The sequence below is a fragment of the Amphiprion ocellaris genome, chromosome 12 (assembly GCF_022539595.1).
Source record: "Amphiprion ocellaris isolate individual 3 ecotype Okinawa chromosome 12, ASM2253959v1, whole genome shotgun sequence".
Taxonomy (NCBI): domain Eukaryota; kingdom Metazoa; phylum Chordata; class Actinopteri; family Pomacentridae; genus Amphiprion; species Amphiprion ocellaris.
This window is the reverse complement of record NC_072777.1, coordinates 13,773,335-13,794,262: the sequence shown is the minus strand read 5'-3', so window position 1 is coordinate 13,794,262 and position 20,928 is coordinate 13,773,335. Positions and strand designations below refer to the sequence as shown.

Here is a 20,928-nt window from a genome sequence, read left to right as displayed (position 1 = left end):
AAAGTTGTAATAACACCATTTTCTTACAATTTTTTGTTGTGTGGAAGTGCAATCTAGCATGGATTGCAATTATAGTTTTGACTTGTTAAATTAATATGCATTTTATTGTGCCATATTCAACAATTTCATATCAATAAAATTCATTTTCAGATAAGATACTATTTTAATATTATTGAATCATCAGTGCCTAATCATCTGTGGACTTTGTTAAAAATAAAGTGGTAATGTTTGTTTACACCAAGACTCGCTGTTGCAATTTTGTGACATTTTCACAAAATCCTGAAAAATCAAAAAAATGAAAAAGTAATTTTCATTTTCTTGAAATATGTGTGTTTTTGTTTGGATGTGAATAATTTTACTCAAAATTATTGAATTAATGGGTGGTTCTTGGATCATTATTGTTATAATAAAGCCTTATTGTTTCCACAGCCGCCACTTTGAATATTTAGTTATAACTCACAAACAACACAAAAATTCATCCGACATATTCCAAAAATGGATTTGGCATACCCAAATCCTTCAGGAGCAGTCACTGGAACATTGCTGAAGAGAAATGCGTTACACTTTTAAAATATGCCCTTTTCTTTGAAATGGAACCAGTCTACATTTGTGTCTGACAAATGATCCTGCTCTCATCTGTTTCAATGGTTTCTTTGTGACTCTGGTAGGTCGCCTGTTCAATGGGCTTTGTGGGATGCTTGTGTTCGTAGTACTCCACTATGGGGTAAGTGATGATCGTCAGCACCAGAACAGCCAGCAGGATGTACAGTTTGTATTCCAGGCACAGGAAGGTACTGTAGGCGAAGGCGATCACGAAACCAAGCGACTCCCACATCCGGTAGTTGGCAAATGCAGCCTCTTTGTCCCGTGGGAAGAGGACGCCATAGAGAGCTGCAAGACAGAGGGTGAATATCACCAACGTAAATTAGGTTAATGAGGTCCAGCACCTACAACCATGTGTATTATGTGTGATCATTAAACTAATTTACAATCATAATAATGAAGAGACATAAGTGTGGATTTAATGATTCTTTTTTCTTTTCATTTTCCTCACACTAAAGATTACAGTGTGTGGAATTAAAAATGGTTTATCTTCAAGGAACTATGGAGTACACGTGTAAATTTCAATTTCAGATTTGTTGATGTGACAGTTTTATTCTCTGGGCAGTTAGAATTGTAAATACAAGTAACGATTATTTACATTGTTGATCGTTTATCTTTGAGGATAGTTGATTAGTTATTTTGTCTGTAAAATATCAGAAATTGGTGAAAAAAATTGTGTTCTCCAAAGCCAGGATGACATCATCAAGTGTGTTTTGTCAACAACCCAAAGATATTCAGTCTACTGTCAAAGAAGAGGAAAGAAACCAGAAAATATATGAATGGCCATTTAAAGTTTTAATCTGTAGGTTTTAAATAACATTAGATGAACAATTTTGTAATTGCATAGTTTCAAGGAGTGACTTTGATTTAAAACTGATGAATCACTCAGTGCTACGATGAATTTTCAGAAATTTCACGGCAATCTTGTTAATATTGTCAAAATACATTATATCATCTCCACTGTTGTGTTTGTTACTCCGCCAAGAAACACGACGGAGTAATGTGACAATCGCCATTGGTTTGTCTATCTATTTGTTTGTCTGTTAGCAACATTACTCAAAAACGGACCAACGGATTTGGATATAATTTTCAGGGAAGGTCAGAAATGACACAAAGACCACCTGAATAGATTTTGGCAGTGATGCGGCTTATAGTCTGGATCCACAGATTTATTAAAGATTTCTGTATTATTGCGAGATTGTGGCACGGCGTCACTGTAACTATGACTACAAGTGAACGCTACGTCTGCTGACTGTTGATGATCACATGATTGCGATCCTAATACAAATCAACCGCTGTGGAGTTATTGGGACTTATCCATCAGAAATGATACAAGGAACAATTGATTAAATTGTGGGGGTGTTTGCGAGTCCTATCAATTCCCGCTGTCTCCTACATATTTAGATCACGTGATTCAGTATCCGTACATAACGTAAACATGAATAACACACGCCTTTGCTCAGTGCAAGGTCATTTTGTTTGTGGGTACATCTATGTTAAATGGCCACATCCTATGTTGTCGTGATTTCTGATGATCAATAACTAATAAGCAAATGCTGTATTTCTAAAAAATAATGCTGCATTTCTGACAATGCCATATGGAGGAATGAGCAGTCTTGGCAGAGTACTGCGCTCTCTGAGTGCTTTTCTTGTTATTATTAGGACAAAGAATATCATAGAAATCATGTTTTTATTGTACCTGCTCCATCTATCAGAGTACATGGACCTGATTGGATTTTCTTACCATTGGTCTGAGTTTGCCAGATAGCGTCTGCCATACCCCACAGAGCAGGAAACACAAAAAAGACTGGCAGCTCGTCGGGGTGAGGTCTCCACAACAAGAGAGCGATTACACAGGAAAGGTTGGCAACTGCAGCTGTAAAACAAATAGTGAAATAATGATCAAACAGGACACAGCTTCTTCTTTAAAAGTAATCATTCATACAGCATTTACATAACTCTGAAAGAGATTTTTACCAAGACAGAAGAGTGTAGCTCTCCCAGTGTACTGAGCAAGTCTCCCAAAGAGAAAAGAACAAACAGAGTTGGAAGCTCCAAAACACATCATCACAAAGCCAACATAATGGATTCCCAAAGCACAAGTCACATAGTTCTGTAAAGAAACACAACAACACATTGTTAAACAATTATTGAAACTTAAATAGAAGAGGATGATGTAACACCAAAAGATGCAGGTATTTTTCTCAGGTTTTGGAAATTACGGCTAAAAGGAGCTTGACAGTATGTCAGGGGTGCATGTTTGTCAGTTTGTTAAGGACTTCCTCTGCCCTCTAGTTGTCAGCTAAAAAAGAATTAAAATGTATAGAAATGTACTATATATTTATCTCATTTATTTGCACTAAAGTAACGAGAACATGGTCACTGGGGAATTTCTTGGAGATCTCCTCACCTTAGTGTACTCCCCAGAAAGGAAGCTCTGCTCAAAGCCGCTGTACATGGTGAGAGGGATGAGCGTCAACAACCTCCAGTCCTTCAGGAGCCTGAATGTGGCCAGAAATGTCTGACAGAACGGCTCTCTGTTCTCACGAAACTGGTTGGCCTGATCCCGGTCAATGTTGTCCAGAAACACTGCTATGATGATCATGGCCAGCACACCCACACCTACAACATGGCACAGATAAGCCTCTTTCAGACATGCAGTCCTATCTGTTAATCTGACAGCATCTGAAGGTATCGGCTTCATGTCTCAGCGAGGACCCTGCTCACTTTTCTGTAAAAGTTGTGACAGTGAGTATTTCTGGATCACGTTCAACACAACTCAAGTGTAAGCTGCATGTCTGACAATAAAAGATAGGGATGTACAAGCAACGTACTCTGAGTTATATAAAGTGATACAGAGGAGGCTGTTTCCACATATTAGCACCTTTTAGTTGATTTTGTCCATTAATTTCAGAGCAATTACTGTACCTAAAAAGTCCACAAAAATAATACTTATTTGTGAGGAGGACAAAACAGGCCAGATTAGTGAGACTTACCGATAATAAATCTAATCCAGGTATTGACAAAACGTTTGCAGGAGCTGAAGCTTAGTTTGTTGCTTCCTGGTGTTGGTAGGAGTCTGTCCTCTGAGTTTATTAAATACTGACAGTATTAAAACGCAGCAGGATGAATATGAGGGTCTCTAAAGAAGACGGACTGCCTGCATATGTGCAAGGCACAACAGCACTGACTTCAAATTACCTTTTACATGGAGACAAGAGTTAGAACTGGTAATTACTTTCATTTTGGATTAAGCTATTGATTATATTCTCAATTAATTAATTGTTATGTATTTAAAATCTCAAAAAATTGTGAAAAATATTGATCAATGCTTCCCAAAGTCAAAGATGATGTCCTTTAAATTTCTTATGTTTACAAATCAAAGAAATTCAATTTACTGTCACAGAGAAAGAAAGATACTACAAGGAGTCAAAGAATTTTGTCTTTTTTTTCTCAAGAATAGTTTTCAAAGCAACTAATGGATTAGAAAAAATGTTGATAATTCATTTCATAGCAACAACTAATCAATTAACTTCTCTAATATAGACAGAATCAATTAGAATTTAATGGTAACTGACAATGTGTATTTTTCTTCACCTCAGATATCTGAGCTGTCACACCATGTGACAGTTTATCAGCTGCATTTAAATCATTTGTTACACAGCAGCTGCTTTCAGGTTGAGGCCTGAGCTCCCTCACAGCTGTTGAGATATTTTTATTTTATTGTTTTGTACTGGGCTGAACAGTGCATGGTGGTTAGCACTGTCGCCTTGCAGCTAGGAGATCCCTGGTTCGTGTCCCAGCCTGGACCTGGGATCTTTCTGCATGGAGTTTGCATGTTCTCCCTGTGCATGAGTGGGTTTTCTCCAGGTACTCCAGCTTCCTCCCATAGTCCAAAAACATGCCGAAGTTAACTTGTAACTCTAAATTGTCTATAGGTGTGAATGTGAGTGTGATTGTTTGTCTCTATGTGTAGCCCTGTGATGGACTGGTGACCTGTCCAGGGTGTCCCCACCCCTGTTCCCCCTATGACCCTAATGAAGATTAGGCGATATATAAATAATGGATGGTTGCTTTTTTACTGGACAAAATTTGTTGTCTGGGGAAACAAATGAACTGGATTTTTAGAGATCTGAACTGTTTTATAAGCTGCTGTTAGTTCAGATTCAGTCTTTCATTTATTGGTATACTATGTAAGATGCACCCATTGATGTTCTGTCCAATCTCGACTGTAAAACAAATATTGCACTGTGTCTCTCTGTAACTCTGTATAATGAGTTTGTCTGAATGTAGCTATGTGGAACATTAATATGAATGTGACCTACACTACCAGTCAAAAGTTTGGGGTCACTTAGAAATGTCATTATTTTTGAAAGAAAAGCATTTTTTTTCAATGAAGATAACATTAAATTATTCAGAAATCCAATCTAGGCATTGTTCATGTGGTAAATGACTATTCTAGCTGGAAATGGCTAATTTTTAATGGAATATCTACATAGGGGTACAGAGGAACATTTCCAGCAACCATCACTCCTGTGTTCTAATGCTACATTGTGTTAGCTAATGGTGTTGAAAGGCTCATTGAGAACACTTGAAACACTAGAAAACACTTGTGCAGTTATGTTTGTACATGAATAAAAGAGTGAGTTCATGGAAAACATGAAATTGTCTGGGTGACCCCAAACTTTTGAACGGTAGTGTATATCTGAATGACACAATGCCATCACTGTGAAACACCAACTTTACATATCCCATGTCTGAACAGGGCTGCAGGTACAAAAGTATTATATACTAATGGGGACAAAGTGTGAGAATGTGCAACTAATTTTCATGAGAATTTTATCACATTAGCAAAGATAATGTCCCGTCTTTTTATCATTTTGCAAAGCTACTCTTCAGTCTGAAAATTGTCTGTAAAGCCACAGTAAACTCTACCAATGTAGCATCCGACAAGCGTCCACACGAGTTCCTGTGCAGGCCTGATGGTGGTGCTGTTGCCAGAGATGTTAAGGCCACAGTCAGCTGCTCCACATGACTGCAGCTGCTCCTCTGGGATGTTCGCTGTCAGGAGAAAAAGAAGAAGAATAAAAGCTATTTATTAGAAAATTGCACCTCGTCACCAAGACAATAAGGAACAAGATGTACTGCAGCCAAAACAATCATAGTAGTTGTATGTTTTGTTTGTACATACTTTACATTAAAAAGTCTTGAACTAAATTCAAACCCTTGTAACAAATTATATTGAAAATCAACAGTAATAGTTAACTGCCAAAAAATGCAGCATACAATATTTTGCTGTGTGTTTTATTCTTTTTAAAATGAAAGTGTCACGTATTTCAGTTGTAAAATATTGTATGTAAGTAATGTTGTCAGATGTGTGAAATGTATTTGCTTAAAAAGTGACTTTCAAAAAGTAAATAATATTAATGAAAAATTATAATGTGTGTGAAATCAAAGGCTTGTTATTAATTGTTCCTATTTCTAAATACTTCTACTTTTAAAGATGTTTTAATAAAAATAACAATTAATAAATAGATTTTGTTGCATACATTTTTTCTAAAAAGCCTGTTTTTATTTGGGAACAGTGCCTCCTAAATTAAAAAATAAAACTGGCCCGACTGTGACATGTTCCAAGGAAATAACATCTCACCAAGTGCCCGTCATTAAATAAACTGATAAGCCAGAGAACATCAACACCATAAAATCATTTACTGCATACTTGGCAGCATCTTCCTCCTACTCTGAGCACACTACTCCCACCTTATTCTCCCTGAACTGAACCCATAAAATGGCTGTAAGCAATGCTTGCACTTAGACCTTTGTCAAGGATGAATTTCTGTGGCACTATCAGGACAGACGATGTCAGCTAAGACTGAGGGCAGATTCAGGACCAAAGCAGCAGGAAAAACACGCAAATAATCGATATGCATCATGCAAAGACTCCATGATGACAACGTGACACATGGACCTCGTCACTCTTTGTCATCCATCCTATATATAAAGTGCTTTCCCTTGTCTGAGAGTCTACAGTATGTGAGTCTGGTTGGCTTTTTGACAGTCTTTATAAGAAAGTCTCACCACTCAGCAGCCATCTTGGTAACACCCCCAGACTCCTGTCTAAATGAAATGCACCAGAGTCATAACTGCATTTTCAATGGTCTGTAACATAAAGACAGAGAGGGTCTGATGACAAGGAGGCATAGATGTGTAAGGCAGGTTGCTCAGTGATATCCACCAGCCAATAGCCAAAACCAAAAGCAACACTGAATCAGACATCAGTGTGGTGGCCATGGTGGTCCACAGGCTTAGCAATCTGAACCTTTGGCTGCAGTAAACCTTAAAGCAGCAGCTCTTGTGAATGATGTCTCACTCAACATATTTTTGAAAATGAGTGCTGTTTGAATTACCGTGTTACTTCATTGCAATCAACCAATGTTTACAACTATTTACTTCTCTCCTGCTCTCTGTGCTCCAATAGACTGCATTTTAATACAGCCAATTTCCCAAAAAAGACGTTCTCATTCACGCAATAAGAAGAGCAGGAAACAGTGACTGAAATGCATCCCATTAAAGCTACATGTTAACCTTCTGTCACTTCAAGCCATTTCCAAGCTACTACTCTGCACCACTGAACTCCTGGTTTTATAACCTCAAGGTCGTTTGACAAAATAATTTTATGTACAAGTTAAAGACAATAATTGTGTTGAGAATTTTTCTGTATTTACATGTAAAATGATGGCTGTGAGAAAAAGCTTCACTCCCATTTATTCACTTCTACACTACCAGTCAAAAGTTTGGACACACCTTCTCATTCAATGGCTTTTATGTAATTATTTTATACATTGTAGATTTATACTGAAGACATTAAAACTATAAAAGAATGCATACGGCATTACGTTGTAAACAAAAAAAATGTTAATCTTCTGTATTAATCTACAATGTAGAAATAATACAAATAAATAAAAAGCATTGAATAAGAAGGTGTGTCCCAACTTGTGACTGGTAGTGTATGTTGGCTGCTGTGTGGTTAACCTTGCTGTCAATCACTGATAAAGACAGGGAGAGAGACCTTCCATTTAAAGTACAGTACTAGTGACTCTTCTATTGAAAGTAGCTGCGGTTTGAACAGAAAGTTATTAGATTTGTTGCTAGATGAAAAAAAAAGTCACCAGATGAGCCTGAAGTCAAATGTTGGTAAATTAGTAACAATGCCCAAGACCCTGACTCCATATTGCCCCTTGTGGCCTTGCAAGGATATAAAACAGTAGATAGTGTGTTGAGCCAACTTCAAGGGTCAGTATATTAACACCATCACAGAACAGTTATATCATTTAGTTTACATGCCAAAAGCACATGTGTAAGCTGCAGTACCTCCTCAAAGAAAAGCTATAATCCATAGTTATGTGGCATTGAAATAATTAAGCAATGAATTGCACATGCAGGCATTGGCAAGTTGTTCATCAACTACACTGCTGCAGGGAGTCCTAATAAGCTCCACTGACAGCAGCAACAGTATCCACAGGTTAAAAGACTAACTGGATTTGTTATCTGATGCTGCCACATGAACAGATCTTTCTCTGCGTAAAGTGAGTACGTACAAGTAGCAGCAGTCAAGTCAAGTCAAGTCAAGTTTAAAGGTTTGTACTGCTGAATAAAGTCAAAACGTGTCAGTCACTGCCTGTACTGCCTGTAGCTAAACTCGGAAGATATCAAGAAGGTAGGAGGAGGTGAAAGCATTTACCATTTCAGACTGTAGAGGGAGAAGTTCTGGCTATTTCATGAAGGCAGAATCGATACATACTGAACTTGTATACGCCGATCAGGCACAACATTATGACCACTGACTGGTGAAGTGAATAACATCGATCATCTTGTTATAATATAATGTTCTGCTGGGAAATCTTGAGTCCTGACATTCATGCAGATGTTTGACATGTACCACCCACCTAAACATTGCAGATCAAGCAACCCCCCCCTATCCCACCATGGCAACAGCAGTCCTTGATGCCAGTTGCCACCCTCAGTAGGACAATGCACCCAGGTACACCACAAAAACTGCTCAGGAGTGGCCAGGAGGAGCTAAGCTGTTCACCTGGGTTCCACACTCTCTACATCCAAATCCTAAAGAGCATCTGGGGGATGTTCCAGGATAAGCCTGATCTAAATAGGTCCCACCCTGCAACCCATAGAATTCACTGCCACCATCCCGATGCCACAAGACATCCCCAGAGGTCCTGTTTCCATGCCCTACTGGATCAGAGGAGTTTTAGCAGCATAAAGGGGACCAGCACAATATTAGGCAGGTGGTCATAATGTTATGCCTGATCGGTGTAAGCATCAATGGAAAAGATCTGTTCCTTTATTTTTTGTTTTCTGTACAGTTAATTGATTATTTGATTTTGACTGCAAATATGTTAATTTTTGCTGCAAGTATGTTAATTTAGTTCTAAATATTTATTTTACAAAAAACAGAAAGCAACGAATCTCAACAGCCTTATACTGAACTGTCAGCTGAGATGACTTTTACACCGAGGCTCTTGAAATAATGATATACGATTGAGTTTATCACTCATTCCCTAGACTAGAAGGCCACCAGTGAAGATAACGCTGTCGTCCAGGAAGAGGCAGTTTTCCTGGACAAAGTGATTATGTAGCCATATTAATTAGATAAAGGCATCATCAAATTAGATAATACAAGTGATAAACAGCGTCTGAGTGCAACACATTAGGGCTGTAGTGAAGGATTGTTTTTATTATTGATTAATCTATCTAAGGCGATGTGTTCAGATGATTTGTTTTGTTCAACCACCATAAAAAAACCATTGCAGTTATCATTTCCACTAGAAGGAGCAAAAAATAAAATAGTCTGATTTAACAATCAGCAAATATTGTCAGTTTTAAAAAGACCACAACAGTAGTTCACTTACTGAAACAGCTGCTGATTAATTTCTTAAATGAATAAATGAAAAAGAATATTTTCTGGTTTATATGACAGTAAACTCAATATCTTTGGGTTGTGGACAAAACAAAGCATCATCCTGGGCTTTGAAAAAACACTGATCAACATTTTTCACCACTTTGTGGCAATATATAGTCCAAATAGCTGATCGGCTGATCAAGAAAACAGTATTGATTAAATCTCTAAAACTCATCTCTCTGTATCAAAATGGTAGATTTAGAAGTAACCTCCACCACTCACTGCAGTTCGAGCACACCAGCTCACTTACACCTCTACTCAAACACTGTAAAACAACTGTGCGTCACACAACCACAAATTGTAATACTGGAGTAATACAGCCAAAAATGTTCAAAGGAAGCTGATTCTGAAGAAGAATTGTGATGCATAAAGTGCCACCCTACAGGTTGAGAGGATTGGTTTCTAAGGTTTGTTATGTACGGAACCCTGGAAACCTGAATCTGTGTTTTTATGATTTATCATCAGAACGCTACAGTTTCAAGGTAGAAATGCTCAGCCACAGTGTGCAGATTTGCTACTAATATCTCTCTACATAATATGGACATGTTAGCAAGGTAAAACAAAAAAAATTGATTTTCACCAGAGGAAATCTTTCCATCATTATATCTATTAGCTGAACAAGTTAATCGACTCTGTGTTGTTGTTGTTCTTATGCTGCATTACTGCAGTATTGATTGGACAAGACTGCGGTGTAAACAGGCAGTGTCCCTCTTGAGAGAGCAAATTAAACCAGTTCTGGTTCAGTTAAATCCAAAATCTGACTACAGCCTTATCAGATGACTTTCATTGTGTTAACACACCCAGCTCCCAACACATCCTCAACACAATACAGTTTCAATGGTCTGCCTACCTATTTTGTTGTCCTGTCCAAAGATGAGCGACGACATGAGGTTTCCCCACACGGCAGAGGACTGAAAGATGAAAAAGAAGATGCCGAAGTATTGATTGATCACATCAGCGCCCTTTTTGCCCTCCTTGGCAGCCTGAACATTCCCAGAGATAGTCAGGTAGGTGCATTTAGCCGACCACAGAGGAGAGCCTCCCAAACCCAGGATCACTGAGGTGGGAATGAGGGTGTACCTGAGTGACAGAGCAAGACAAAATTCATCATCTTAGCACCTGGTTTTACTTTTACTGCTGTGGCATTTCCTTGGAATGCTTTTAAAAGATCAAATATAGAAATGTTAATCGTCACTCTTCAGCCAGTATCATTCAGGATTTAGCTGTTAGCTGTGAGACTAATATGAATGAAATATCTCAATTACTATTCAAAAGAGTGCAATGAAGTTTAGTGCAGATATTTTTATTATCACTAGGATGAGTATTATAATTAGATGATCCCCTGATTTTTTTACTTTTACTCCGCCAAGGAACGTGACAGATTTATGTGACAATTGCCATTGGTTTGTCTGTCTATTTGTCTGTTAGCAACATTACTCAAAAATGAATTAACAGATTTGGATGAAATCATTAGGGAAGGTCAGAAATGACACAAGGATCAAGTGATTAGATTTTGACAGTGATGCAACTTATAGTCTAGATCCACAGATTTGTTAAAAGTTTCCGTATCACTGCGAGATAGCGACACCGCATCTCTGTAACTATGACAACACTACTGACTACGTCAACTACCTGTTGACAATCACATGATTGTGATCCTACTACAAATCGACTGCTGCAGATCAGAAGTTTTTAAAGATTTCATACGACTGAGCAGCCTTAGCAGAATACTGCGTTCTCTGAGTGATTTTCTTTTTTTTTAAATGCCAGCAACAGGTCAAATTTTTCATAGTCTCTACATGTATTAGATAGATTGATGCAAAATTTTGTGCAGACTAACAGCTGCAACGATTAATCAAATAATCTATTCTTATCAGAAGAAAAAAGCAGTCAATTTTCATCTCCATGAAAGTGAATTAATTATCTTTGGGTTATGGACAAAACAAGAAATTTGAAGACATCATCTTAAGCATTTGCAAACAATGATTTACATTTTTGACCATTTTCTGACATTTTATAGAGCAAACAACTGATCAGTTGACTGAGAAAATAACCAAAAGATAATTGACAGTTAAAAGTGAGACCCAGATACCAATAATTAAAGCTGATGTTAATTCTGTTTCTTGGTTTATGATTTGGCTTTTGTTTAAGTACTTTTTACTGCTAAATATTTATATTCACAGAGCCACTAGGACAGTCGTGGTAACTTAAAGAGCACATTTACAGTTGAATAATTTTATTTTTGAGGTCTACCGGAATATGCTTACATGCTTTAATGTTAAAAAAAACACACACATTATTTTTCTTGTACTGTGAATTATTGCAGCTTCTATTCTCAGCCATTTTAGCCCGTCTCTTTAAGGCCCTCCTTCTGAAAACCACAGCCTGCTGTGATTGGATAGTTATGTTCTATAACCCCAGATCTCTGAGTATAGGCAGAGAGTAGCCCTACCAGTTCAGCAAAGAAATAATGACAGCTACTTATTGTTCAAACTGCCATCATGCAACCGTGTTACATTGGAGCAGAGTTTTTAGTCTTCTGACTGATGCAGAAATTGCAAAACACTGAGGCACAAAAAAACCCCAAACATTTATAAGAGCTGTTTCTGAGTCGCTGCATAAAGGCTTGCTCAAGAGGCCAGAAGTATTTATGGATCATTACCATGAAAATTCTGTTTAAAGTGCCTCATTTTGCAGATTTTTAGTAGTTTATCCTCCATATTAGAGATTTAAGTAAGTACATTTTTAGAAGTAAGATACAAATATTTTAATTTTATATTTGTCATGAAGTTGTGGATCCAGTTTGTGTAATTTGATTCTGTGATCAAAGACAGTCTTATAGCGTTGCCCGCAAACAGGACTGAAAATATCAAAAATGCCTAACAATAGTAAAATCACCTCAAGCCTGATTACTGGATTTATTGATTGATTACCATCCTGGGTAGAGGTTTCCAAACGAGTAGGACACGTAGCAGGCCATGCCAACAACAATGGTCCATTTACAGCCCAGATTTTTGATCATGATGGGAGGCAGGAACATGGAGGAGATGATGATGGAGGCGTAGATGACGCTCAGAGACGCCACGCCCATCCCCTGCTCTGCATTCAGACTGCTCTGCACAGAGAGGGGAGTCCATTAGAGCACAATGTTGGTCAGGATTACTTTAAGTTAAGACTCTTTAAACAGTGAGTTAAAGTTAGGAAGCAGACTGCACCAATTTGAAACATAAAATCAGTAAAGAATGATTAGTGTTTTGAATTTCACTGAACCAAAACTGAGCTAAGCGAAACTAAGACATTGTGTTAAAGTCACTAATTTAGAGTATAGATATTTTGGAATTTGAAAGAACTACTGACGGCTGAATGGAGATAATACAAAGGGTTGTTTTTGTTTGTCAGCTCTGAAAATGATCTAGCAGCAGTTTTAGCTCGATCATATCTGTGTGAAGATAAGAGACAAGTTCCATCCATCCATTATCTATACACCGCTTATTCCTCACTAGGGTCGCGGGGGGGGCTGGAGTCTATCCCAGCTGACTCGGGCGAAGGCAGGGGACACCCTAGACAGGTCGCCAGTCTGTCACAGGGCTACATATATAGACAAACGAGCACTCACACATTCACACCTACGGGCAATTTAGAGTAATCAATTAACCTCAGCATATTTTTGGACTGTGGGAGGAAGCCGGAGTACCCGGAGAAAACCCACGCATGCACAGGGAGAACATGCAAACTCCATGCAGAAAGATCCCGGGAAAGCCGGGACGCGAACCAGGGATCTTCTCGCTGCAAGGCGAAAGTGCTAACCACTACGCCACTGAGCAGCCGAGACAAGTTCCGTTTCTTAATATCTGATTACATAAAAATTCAATGTCTATTATCAGGTTTATCTTTAGTCTGCAATGGAAGAATTGTTACATTAGGAGAAACGTAGAAACCTGCCGTTATTACTCTGTCTCTTGTAAGGTACAATACCAAATCAAATGGATTCAACTTTAATTTTCTGAAGTTTTAATCAATTCCTAAATTAGTCCACTTTCATGACAGTTCAAGAAACAAAAGTAACACACAGGATTACACTTAAATTTAATTTTAAATATTTATTTCAGTTCACTGATTTATTAATATAACACTTAAAATACAAAATATAACAATGGAAAACCCTTCATCTTCACAAACTACCAAAAACATGAATTTAACAGTGGCATAAATTATTAAAAACATTAAATGACGGGAAAAACGGGTGATTCAAAAGAACCAATGCAACAAAGCAGAGCACTAAAATATGTGAATCATATTATGGACTAATGGAGTAAATCTGTGGGTCTTTTCACATTAAAATAGTTCTTCAATAACCCTGTAAATTACTGCACACCAAAGGAAATGTGAAGATATCTCCTAATTAGCTGATCTTTAAGTGTCAAGGAGGGGATTTAGGTTTAGAGTTAAGCTAAGGTGTGTAGGGTTAGGTTTAGGAACAGGGATAATAAGCACTACGATGGATTTTTAAATAACTTCTTTTGTGAACACAGTAGAAGCATGAAACCTGGACCTACCCTCTACTTGTCCACATGGCCTTTGCAACTAAAATTCATTTTTTTTAAAATTTTTTTTTGCATCTCGGGAATGGAAGGTCGTGGAGCCTTGGGACCAGGACTGGCATGTTCAGCATGGCCAAATCATGTCAGGTGGATCACACTTCCAAACGACGTTCAGTTCAGGAGATATTCGCAAAAATGTTCGCCATATGTTTTCAATGGGGACCTGAAAATATTCCTAAGTGTTGAGTCCAAAATGTCCCCCACATACAGTGCTTAGGAGCAGGTTTCAGATCATTATGAGCACAGCTATTGTTAATAAAAGTTATTTATTTACTTTAACATAGTCGGTATCATGGCATTTTTTATTTACTTTATTTAATTGCTATCATTCAACATTTTTTTCAACGTTTCTGTGATATTACCTTTACATGTGCTTATTGTCCTTCATTAACAATTAAGTAAAACTGATTAACTATACATTTTAAATAAATGTGATATAATACATTTGTAAAACAAGTCTGACAACTAAAATGTAACCTATTCCTGATAACCTATAATGATCAAATGAGGCCCATTTTAAGGTGTTTTGTCTCAGTCATGAGTGATTAAAAAATGAATCTCTTACTGGGTAACTTTGCATGTTTAAATTATTTAAAGCTCCTGGATATTAGCTCCTACCTTTTTAACATATTGCATTTAAATCAGCAATTAAATGTTCATGTAATGAGATTATATTGAGATGGAAACTTTAACATGACATTATTTGCTAATTTGCACGTACATGACATAAAAGGTCCGTTGGTCTTTACCATTAAGCAAAGAAAAATCTCCAAAAATCACAAAAAAAAAAAGATAGCACCTCCTCCACCTCCTGAAATTCTTCCACCTACCTGTAAACTCTGCAGGCCTCCATATGCTGTGAACAGAGACAGAAACCCGATGGAGACCACCAACACATTCTTAAAGTTGCGGCTGATCATGGTTGCCCTTTCAATAGAACAGCAAAAAAAAAAAAAAAAAAACAACAACAAAAAAACCCAAAAGAAACTCCACAGATCCTCAACCTTTACTAAAATATAGAAGTCAATGAGTTATCCTATTAAATGGTGTTTATTATTTCCCACAGCAGGACGGCTCCAGGGTGAAGTCAGAGGAGACTGCTGAAAATGCTCGTGTCTCTGATAAACTCATACGCTGGAAATAGCTGAGAACAAAGTCCAACAGTCACTCACACTACAAGGCTGAGTTTTTACTGAGTATTACACAGCGGATCTCTTATCAGCAGGCCTCTCAATTTCACGTAATTCACTCATTTACAGTTATCAGGCTGTACAAGTTCTTCTTTAACTCCTTCTCTGCTCTGAATCATGAAAGACATTTTGGCTGTAAATGTTACTGAACTGTAAATTCCTTTTCTCCTTCAGTCCACCTGTTCCTATCCTATTTGCCAGAGTTTTTCTGTACATTATTTCATCTTAGTTTGTTCCTAAATGTCAAAAATCCACACTTCAGGTGGTCTGTGTAGTTGATGTCCACTACGTTGAACTGTTGCTGTCCTAAAGCAGCTCTCAAATGTTTCTGAAACCATTCAAGAGAAACCTGACCGCCTAATTACTTTGTAGTTTCAGTTTAGAACACCAACTGTGCATCATGTATGTGTCACAATCCAAAAAGAAAATCCCCACATTATGGTTGCAATGATTGATGATTGAAAATAAATACTGATATTATACTGCCCAGCCCTAAAGAAGAGAAAACCATCCTGTTTCACATTTACAGCCTTGTTTTCACTCACGTTGTCTTCAGTATTATATATACATGAGAGGTTTCATCTATGGATAGAGGAGCAGAGGAGCAGAGCAAAGTTTATTGCATGTTTCTTCCTCGTTCTTTTCTTCTCTAATAGCATATTTTTACAACATGATAGCTTGTTGTTGTTTGGACAGTATGACAGCAAGATAGAGACACTCCAGTTCACTCTGTTTTCTCAGCTGTAGTTGAAGTGAAACAAACTCCAGGCTGATGAGTCAGGTCTGTGTTAACCTCTTGCTTAAGCCAGGCCTGGATGGATTTCTCAAGATTTGAAGCAAAATGAATGCATGTTTTCTCATGTTTCTGTCTAATCATGTTTGGCATATCTCCAGTGAAGAGTTTTTGTGTCCTGTGATGGCAGAAGTGCTGCTGAACGAATATATGTCAGCCTGAAAGTTGTCACTGCAGCCTCTACAATTAAATGTTTTTTTTAACCAGCTGAAGGGATAGTTCTCCATCACAAATTACAAAATAGGTAACAGGTTATGAAATTAGGTCACAACAAATCTAATTATGTCAACTAGTAATGTGGAACTGCCCATATCAGCCCAGATAAAGTAATAATCAGTGACACTGCTTCAAATATAACTTAACAAGGACAGACATGACATTTTACACACAATGCTGCATGATACAAAGACAAAGACTCTTAGTCTCTGTTTCTGCATTCCTTTGTTTGTCTATATGTGTTCAATAGACAGTTCGACTCCCATGGAAAAGGAACAGTGTGTTTGCACTTTACTTTGCTGAGATTCTTAAAAGGACATTGGGGAAATATACTTTTTTGACCGGTTGGAGAAAGCAGATGATTAGCTTAGCTTAGCATAAATACAGTGTGTTTTGCGCACTTTGAGAAGGCCTGTGGGGGCTCCAGGCTCTGAGCCATATGGTCCAGGTACAACCAAACATGTCAGTGCTGGACTCTGTCCAGATGGTCTCCTGTCTCTGTTCCTTTGTATGATCTTCAAGGACAGGATCTGAACGCACACAGCAGGCATGAGGAGGGTGTATGGGAACAAACTATAATCCTAAACCAATATGAGGAATTTAAAAATATAACAAAAGCTAAAAGCAACACGGGTGCTGCAGAAAAGCAGGAAGAAAAATCAGCTAAAAACTGTCAACTGTATGAATGCATAAATAATTAGCTTGTCACTTTCACTGCTCCATGAATTGATCTCACTACATATACATCCATCATCTATACACCACTTCATCCTCATTAGGGTCGTGGGGGGCTGGAGTCTGCTGACTTAGGGTGAAGGCAGGGGACGTCCTAGACAGGTCACCAGTCTATCACAGGGCTACATATGTAGACAAACAATCGCACTCACATTCGCACCTACGGACAATTTAGAATCCTCAGTTAACCTCAGCATGTTTTTTGACTGTAGGAAGAAGCCAGAGTACCCAGAGAAAACCCACATGCACAGGGAGAACATGCAAACTTCATGCAGAAAGATCACAGGAAGGTTGGGACACGAATCAGGCATCTTCTAGCTGCAAGGCGAAAGTGCTAACCACCAAGATACTGTGCAGCCCTACAGTTGTGTATTACATTACAGTTTTACTCGATTGATAAAACACTAAATTCCATTCACTGCACACAGCCACCAACTGACTGCACACATTTATCAAAAGCAGGACACTGCTGTCCAAATTTTGGACACTATTTATGGTTTGCACACAGTTTCCAAAACTCTTGCACTCTTTTTGCAAAAGACTGAACACATTTTTTGCTCATTTGAATACACTTTTCACTGATAGCACACATTTTTCAAAAAGTGAACACTAGGAAGCAGAATTGGGACACTGTTCCAACACTGCTGTCACAATTAAGACACAACAGGTCAAAACTGAAAACACTTCTGCCAATGAACTGCACACTATAAAATCTGCTGGGAAACAGCATTAGCTGTTCAGAATGCAATCTGTTGTTAAGGTCAGCAGATGGTAAGGATGGTGCATAAAGTAAGTTGTTTCAGGTTTATTGTGGTTTACTTTACATGTATGTAAATGTTATTTGTCACTTCAGTGTCATGTCTATACTGGAACAATACAAGCAGTCAGAAATGTTCTGAGAATACTGTGAAAAATCTAATGTACAATTCTGCTTCACAAGTGCTAGTAAAATTACAGAAAGTATACATGACTGACATTTTCTCTGTTTTGTGTGTGTTTGTTCCAGAGAGTTTTTCAGTTGGATTCTGATGACACACATGAATACTGGACAGTGTTAGTTTTCATAGAGGACTATTGATGATTGGACGGAATGTTTCAATATGAACCCTCAAGTGGTGGTGGGTTTTCTGCCACCATATTCTCCCTTTCTGAATCCTATAAAAGAATTCTTCTCTACATGGAGGTGGAAGGTATATGAGCAGCAGCCATACTTTGGGAAAATCTCTATCAATCAGTGGTCTTGGCATGTGGTGATGTTTCTGTTGATGCATGTCAGGGCTGGATCAGACACACTAGGTCCTTCTTTCCAGAGAAAACACAGCTTGTGATGTTGATGAGGTCCTGTGGTCTGACCAGGCTGAAAGAACTGATGCAGACATGATGTAAATATTTGCATACTGTACTGTGTACAATACAGTGCTGTATTTTTTGTCTAACATTATTTTTATTTTGTAATGTGCAGTCAGGCACTGCAATGGCCCCCTCTGAGTCATTTATAGGATGCATTTGTGTTTAAGTTGTCATTTTTGAGGACTGTATCATTTTTTTACGCTTCATGTGAAAACACAGTGAGAGAAGAGTGTTTTGTATTTAGCAGTGCAGTATCCTGTGTGTCTTAATTTTGAAAACAAAGTTCAAATTTTGACAATAAAATGCGCTTTTAACACAAGTGTGCAGTGCTTTGTGAATTGTGTCCTAATAAAGAAAATAGCGTGCAATGTTTTGGGAAATGTGGGCTATTTTTCAGGAACAGGTTCTTATCAGTAGAGAAAAACCGTAAATGATTTTGTTGCTTAGATATATTCTTATAAGGAATAAGAAAATTCAGCCTTGTTCCTGAGCTCCCCTCTCGTTATACATACACTGAGCTCCACAGGATCTTTTCTGTTGTCTCTATTGTTTATGTTAACATGCTGCTATTACAACTAATTTCCTTTTAATGATCAATAAAGCATATCTTATCTTTCAGTAGGTGGTGTTTTTATACATGTAGATCTGCTATATTGAACATGAGCAGGTTAGGTGTTCAGCATGAGCTGCCATGTTGATGTACCCAAGTATAGAAAGATAACCACAATTGCAGTCCTGAAAACCCAGATGTAAACCTGAACTTTCCTCACTGAAGCCAAAATCCTGCTTTGTAGTACAGGCCTCAGCTCAGACTTGTTTAAAGTGGAAGTTGGACTGTGAGTAAGATGTCCCTCCTACTGTCCACTGGACAGGACGTCTCTACACATTTCATAATGATCAGTCCAAATTATTGAAATCTATTTCTAAATGTTATGTCTGGAAACTGAGAGTCATTCATGGTTGTACAAACAATCAGATAAATACATGTACGTGCAGTTTACAGTTTTTATATCAGTAATGTTTTTGACTGCTGTAAGAATGAATTTCAGACTTTGTCCAAGAAGAAAGACTCAATAAATCATGACTAAACTCTGAGTACTTGGCAGTCATCAAGACTCATAATCTGTGGTAATCATGAAGTGATAGTATCCATGACGATGAGGTGTTGGTTACCGTGACAGACTTTGAAACTGTTTACAAGGAAATTAGTATGATTGTTTATAGAAACTGTACTCTCAAATTGATGAGGAGTACAAACAACAAAAAATGTCCGTCACTGAACTCTTTTGAACCTTACACTTGATACTATATACAGATTCTCCAGGAAGTAAGAAAAAATTAACATTGTTGGATACAGCAAAACTCTGCTGGGCTGTGGTTTTATCAGGTGTTTATTTTTACAGACTTTTACAAACTGCTCCACCCCGTTGTTAAAACACCATTCAGTGTGACTGCATGTCTTTTTATCAGTTTTATGATATACACGTGATTAAATCTTGTTGTTTGAGATTTGCCACAATTGGGTAATATGGAAATCAAAATAATAATAAGCTGCTTTATCTGTGACATGAATAAATCTGAAGGGTTCTATGTTTTTGAGGCTTGTGTTGTTCATCCCAGTGCCAGACACCTCAGGACACTATCAGAGGCTCACGTCCTGATGAATCAGAGTAACGTCCACAATGTTCTGCAGGTGGTTTTAAAGTTGGGATTGATCAGTGCACATTCTGTCTAATCGTGTTAAAGCGCACACATGAACATATTGAACACAAACTGCAGTCTCACACAGACACACATTTCCTGTTGTTAGCACTTCAGTAGAAGCTGAAATAAAAATTCGGATCAGATTTGTGTTTATGAATTTCTTGGCTGTACAAATATCTGATCATCGAAAGAAATGCTCTGCTTTAGATTAAGTTACAAAGAAACACACTGTGTACACAACATTACGCTGACTTTATCCTTTAATGATGGTTTAGTTCACATAGTAAATGATGATTAGTAAGTGCAGATATTTAGACATGAAGAATTCTTCTTCTAATTGTCAATGACCTGATCTGAAGATTAAGTGAACCTGATCAAACATGAGCTCTTATTCAACTTTTTCTCAGTGTATTTATTTGACCAACAGATGGAGCTAGAGTCCATTAATAAAGAATCTGATCCTCCACTGGAGCCTTTTCAACTTCCATTCAGATCCTCATCATGGTCTCTGACCTCTGTACTCACATATCCACACCAAGCTCAGCTGATGGAGCAACAGTCCATGCTGTGACTCTCGGAGGTACAATCTGTACCACACACATGGCTGCATGCTTTAGAGTGTGATCATTGCTAATATAAAGAATATGTTAACATATTACTGTTTTAAAATATCATTAATAAGGTATTTGTTCATGTTAACCATGTAAAATATTTCTGAGCCCTGACTCAGATCAGTGGGCAAAGTACAGATGACTGAAG

The 20,928-nt window shown here is 37.8% G+C and overlaps 1 protein-coding gene across 1 annotated transcript; it reads right to left on the bottom strand.

Moving 5' to 3' along the window:
* Positions 1-432: 432 nt before the first annotated feature.
* On the bottom strand, positions 433-15,304 carry unc93a (unc-93 homolog A). The gene is made up of 8 exons (XM_023265548.3): positions 15,012-15,304; positions 12,514-12,695; positions 10,431-10,660; positions 5,539-5,664; positions 3,014-3,225; positions 2,581-2,716; positions 2,348-2,479; positions 433-891 (listed from the first exon to the last, which is right to left on the bottom strand). The coding sequence occupies exons 1-8, from the start codon at positions 15,099-15,101 to the stop codon at positions 602-604; spliced, it is 1,398 nt and encodes a 465-aa protein (XP_023121316.1). The 5' UTR covers positions 15,102-15,304; the 3' UTR covers positions 433-601.
* Between the last annotated feature and the right edge of the window lie 5,624 nt (positions 15,305-20,928).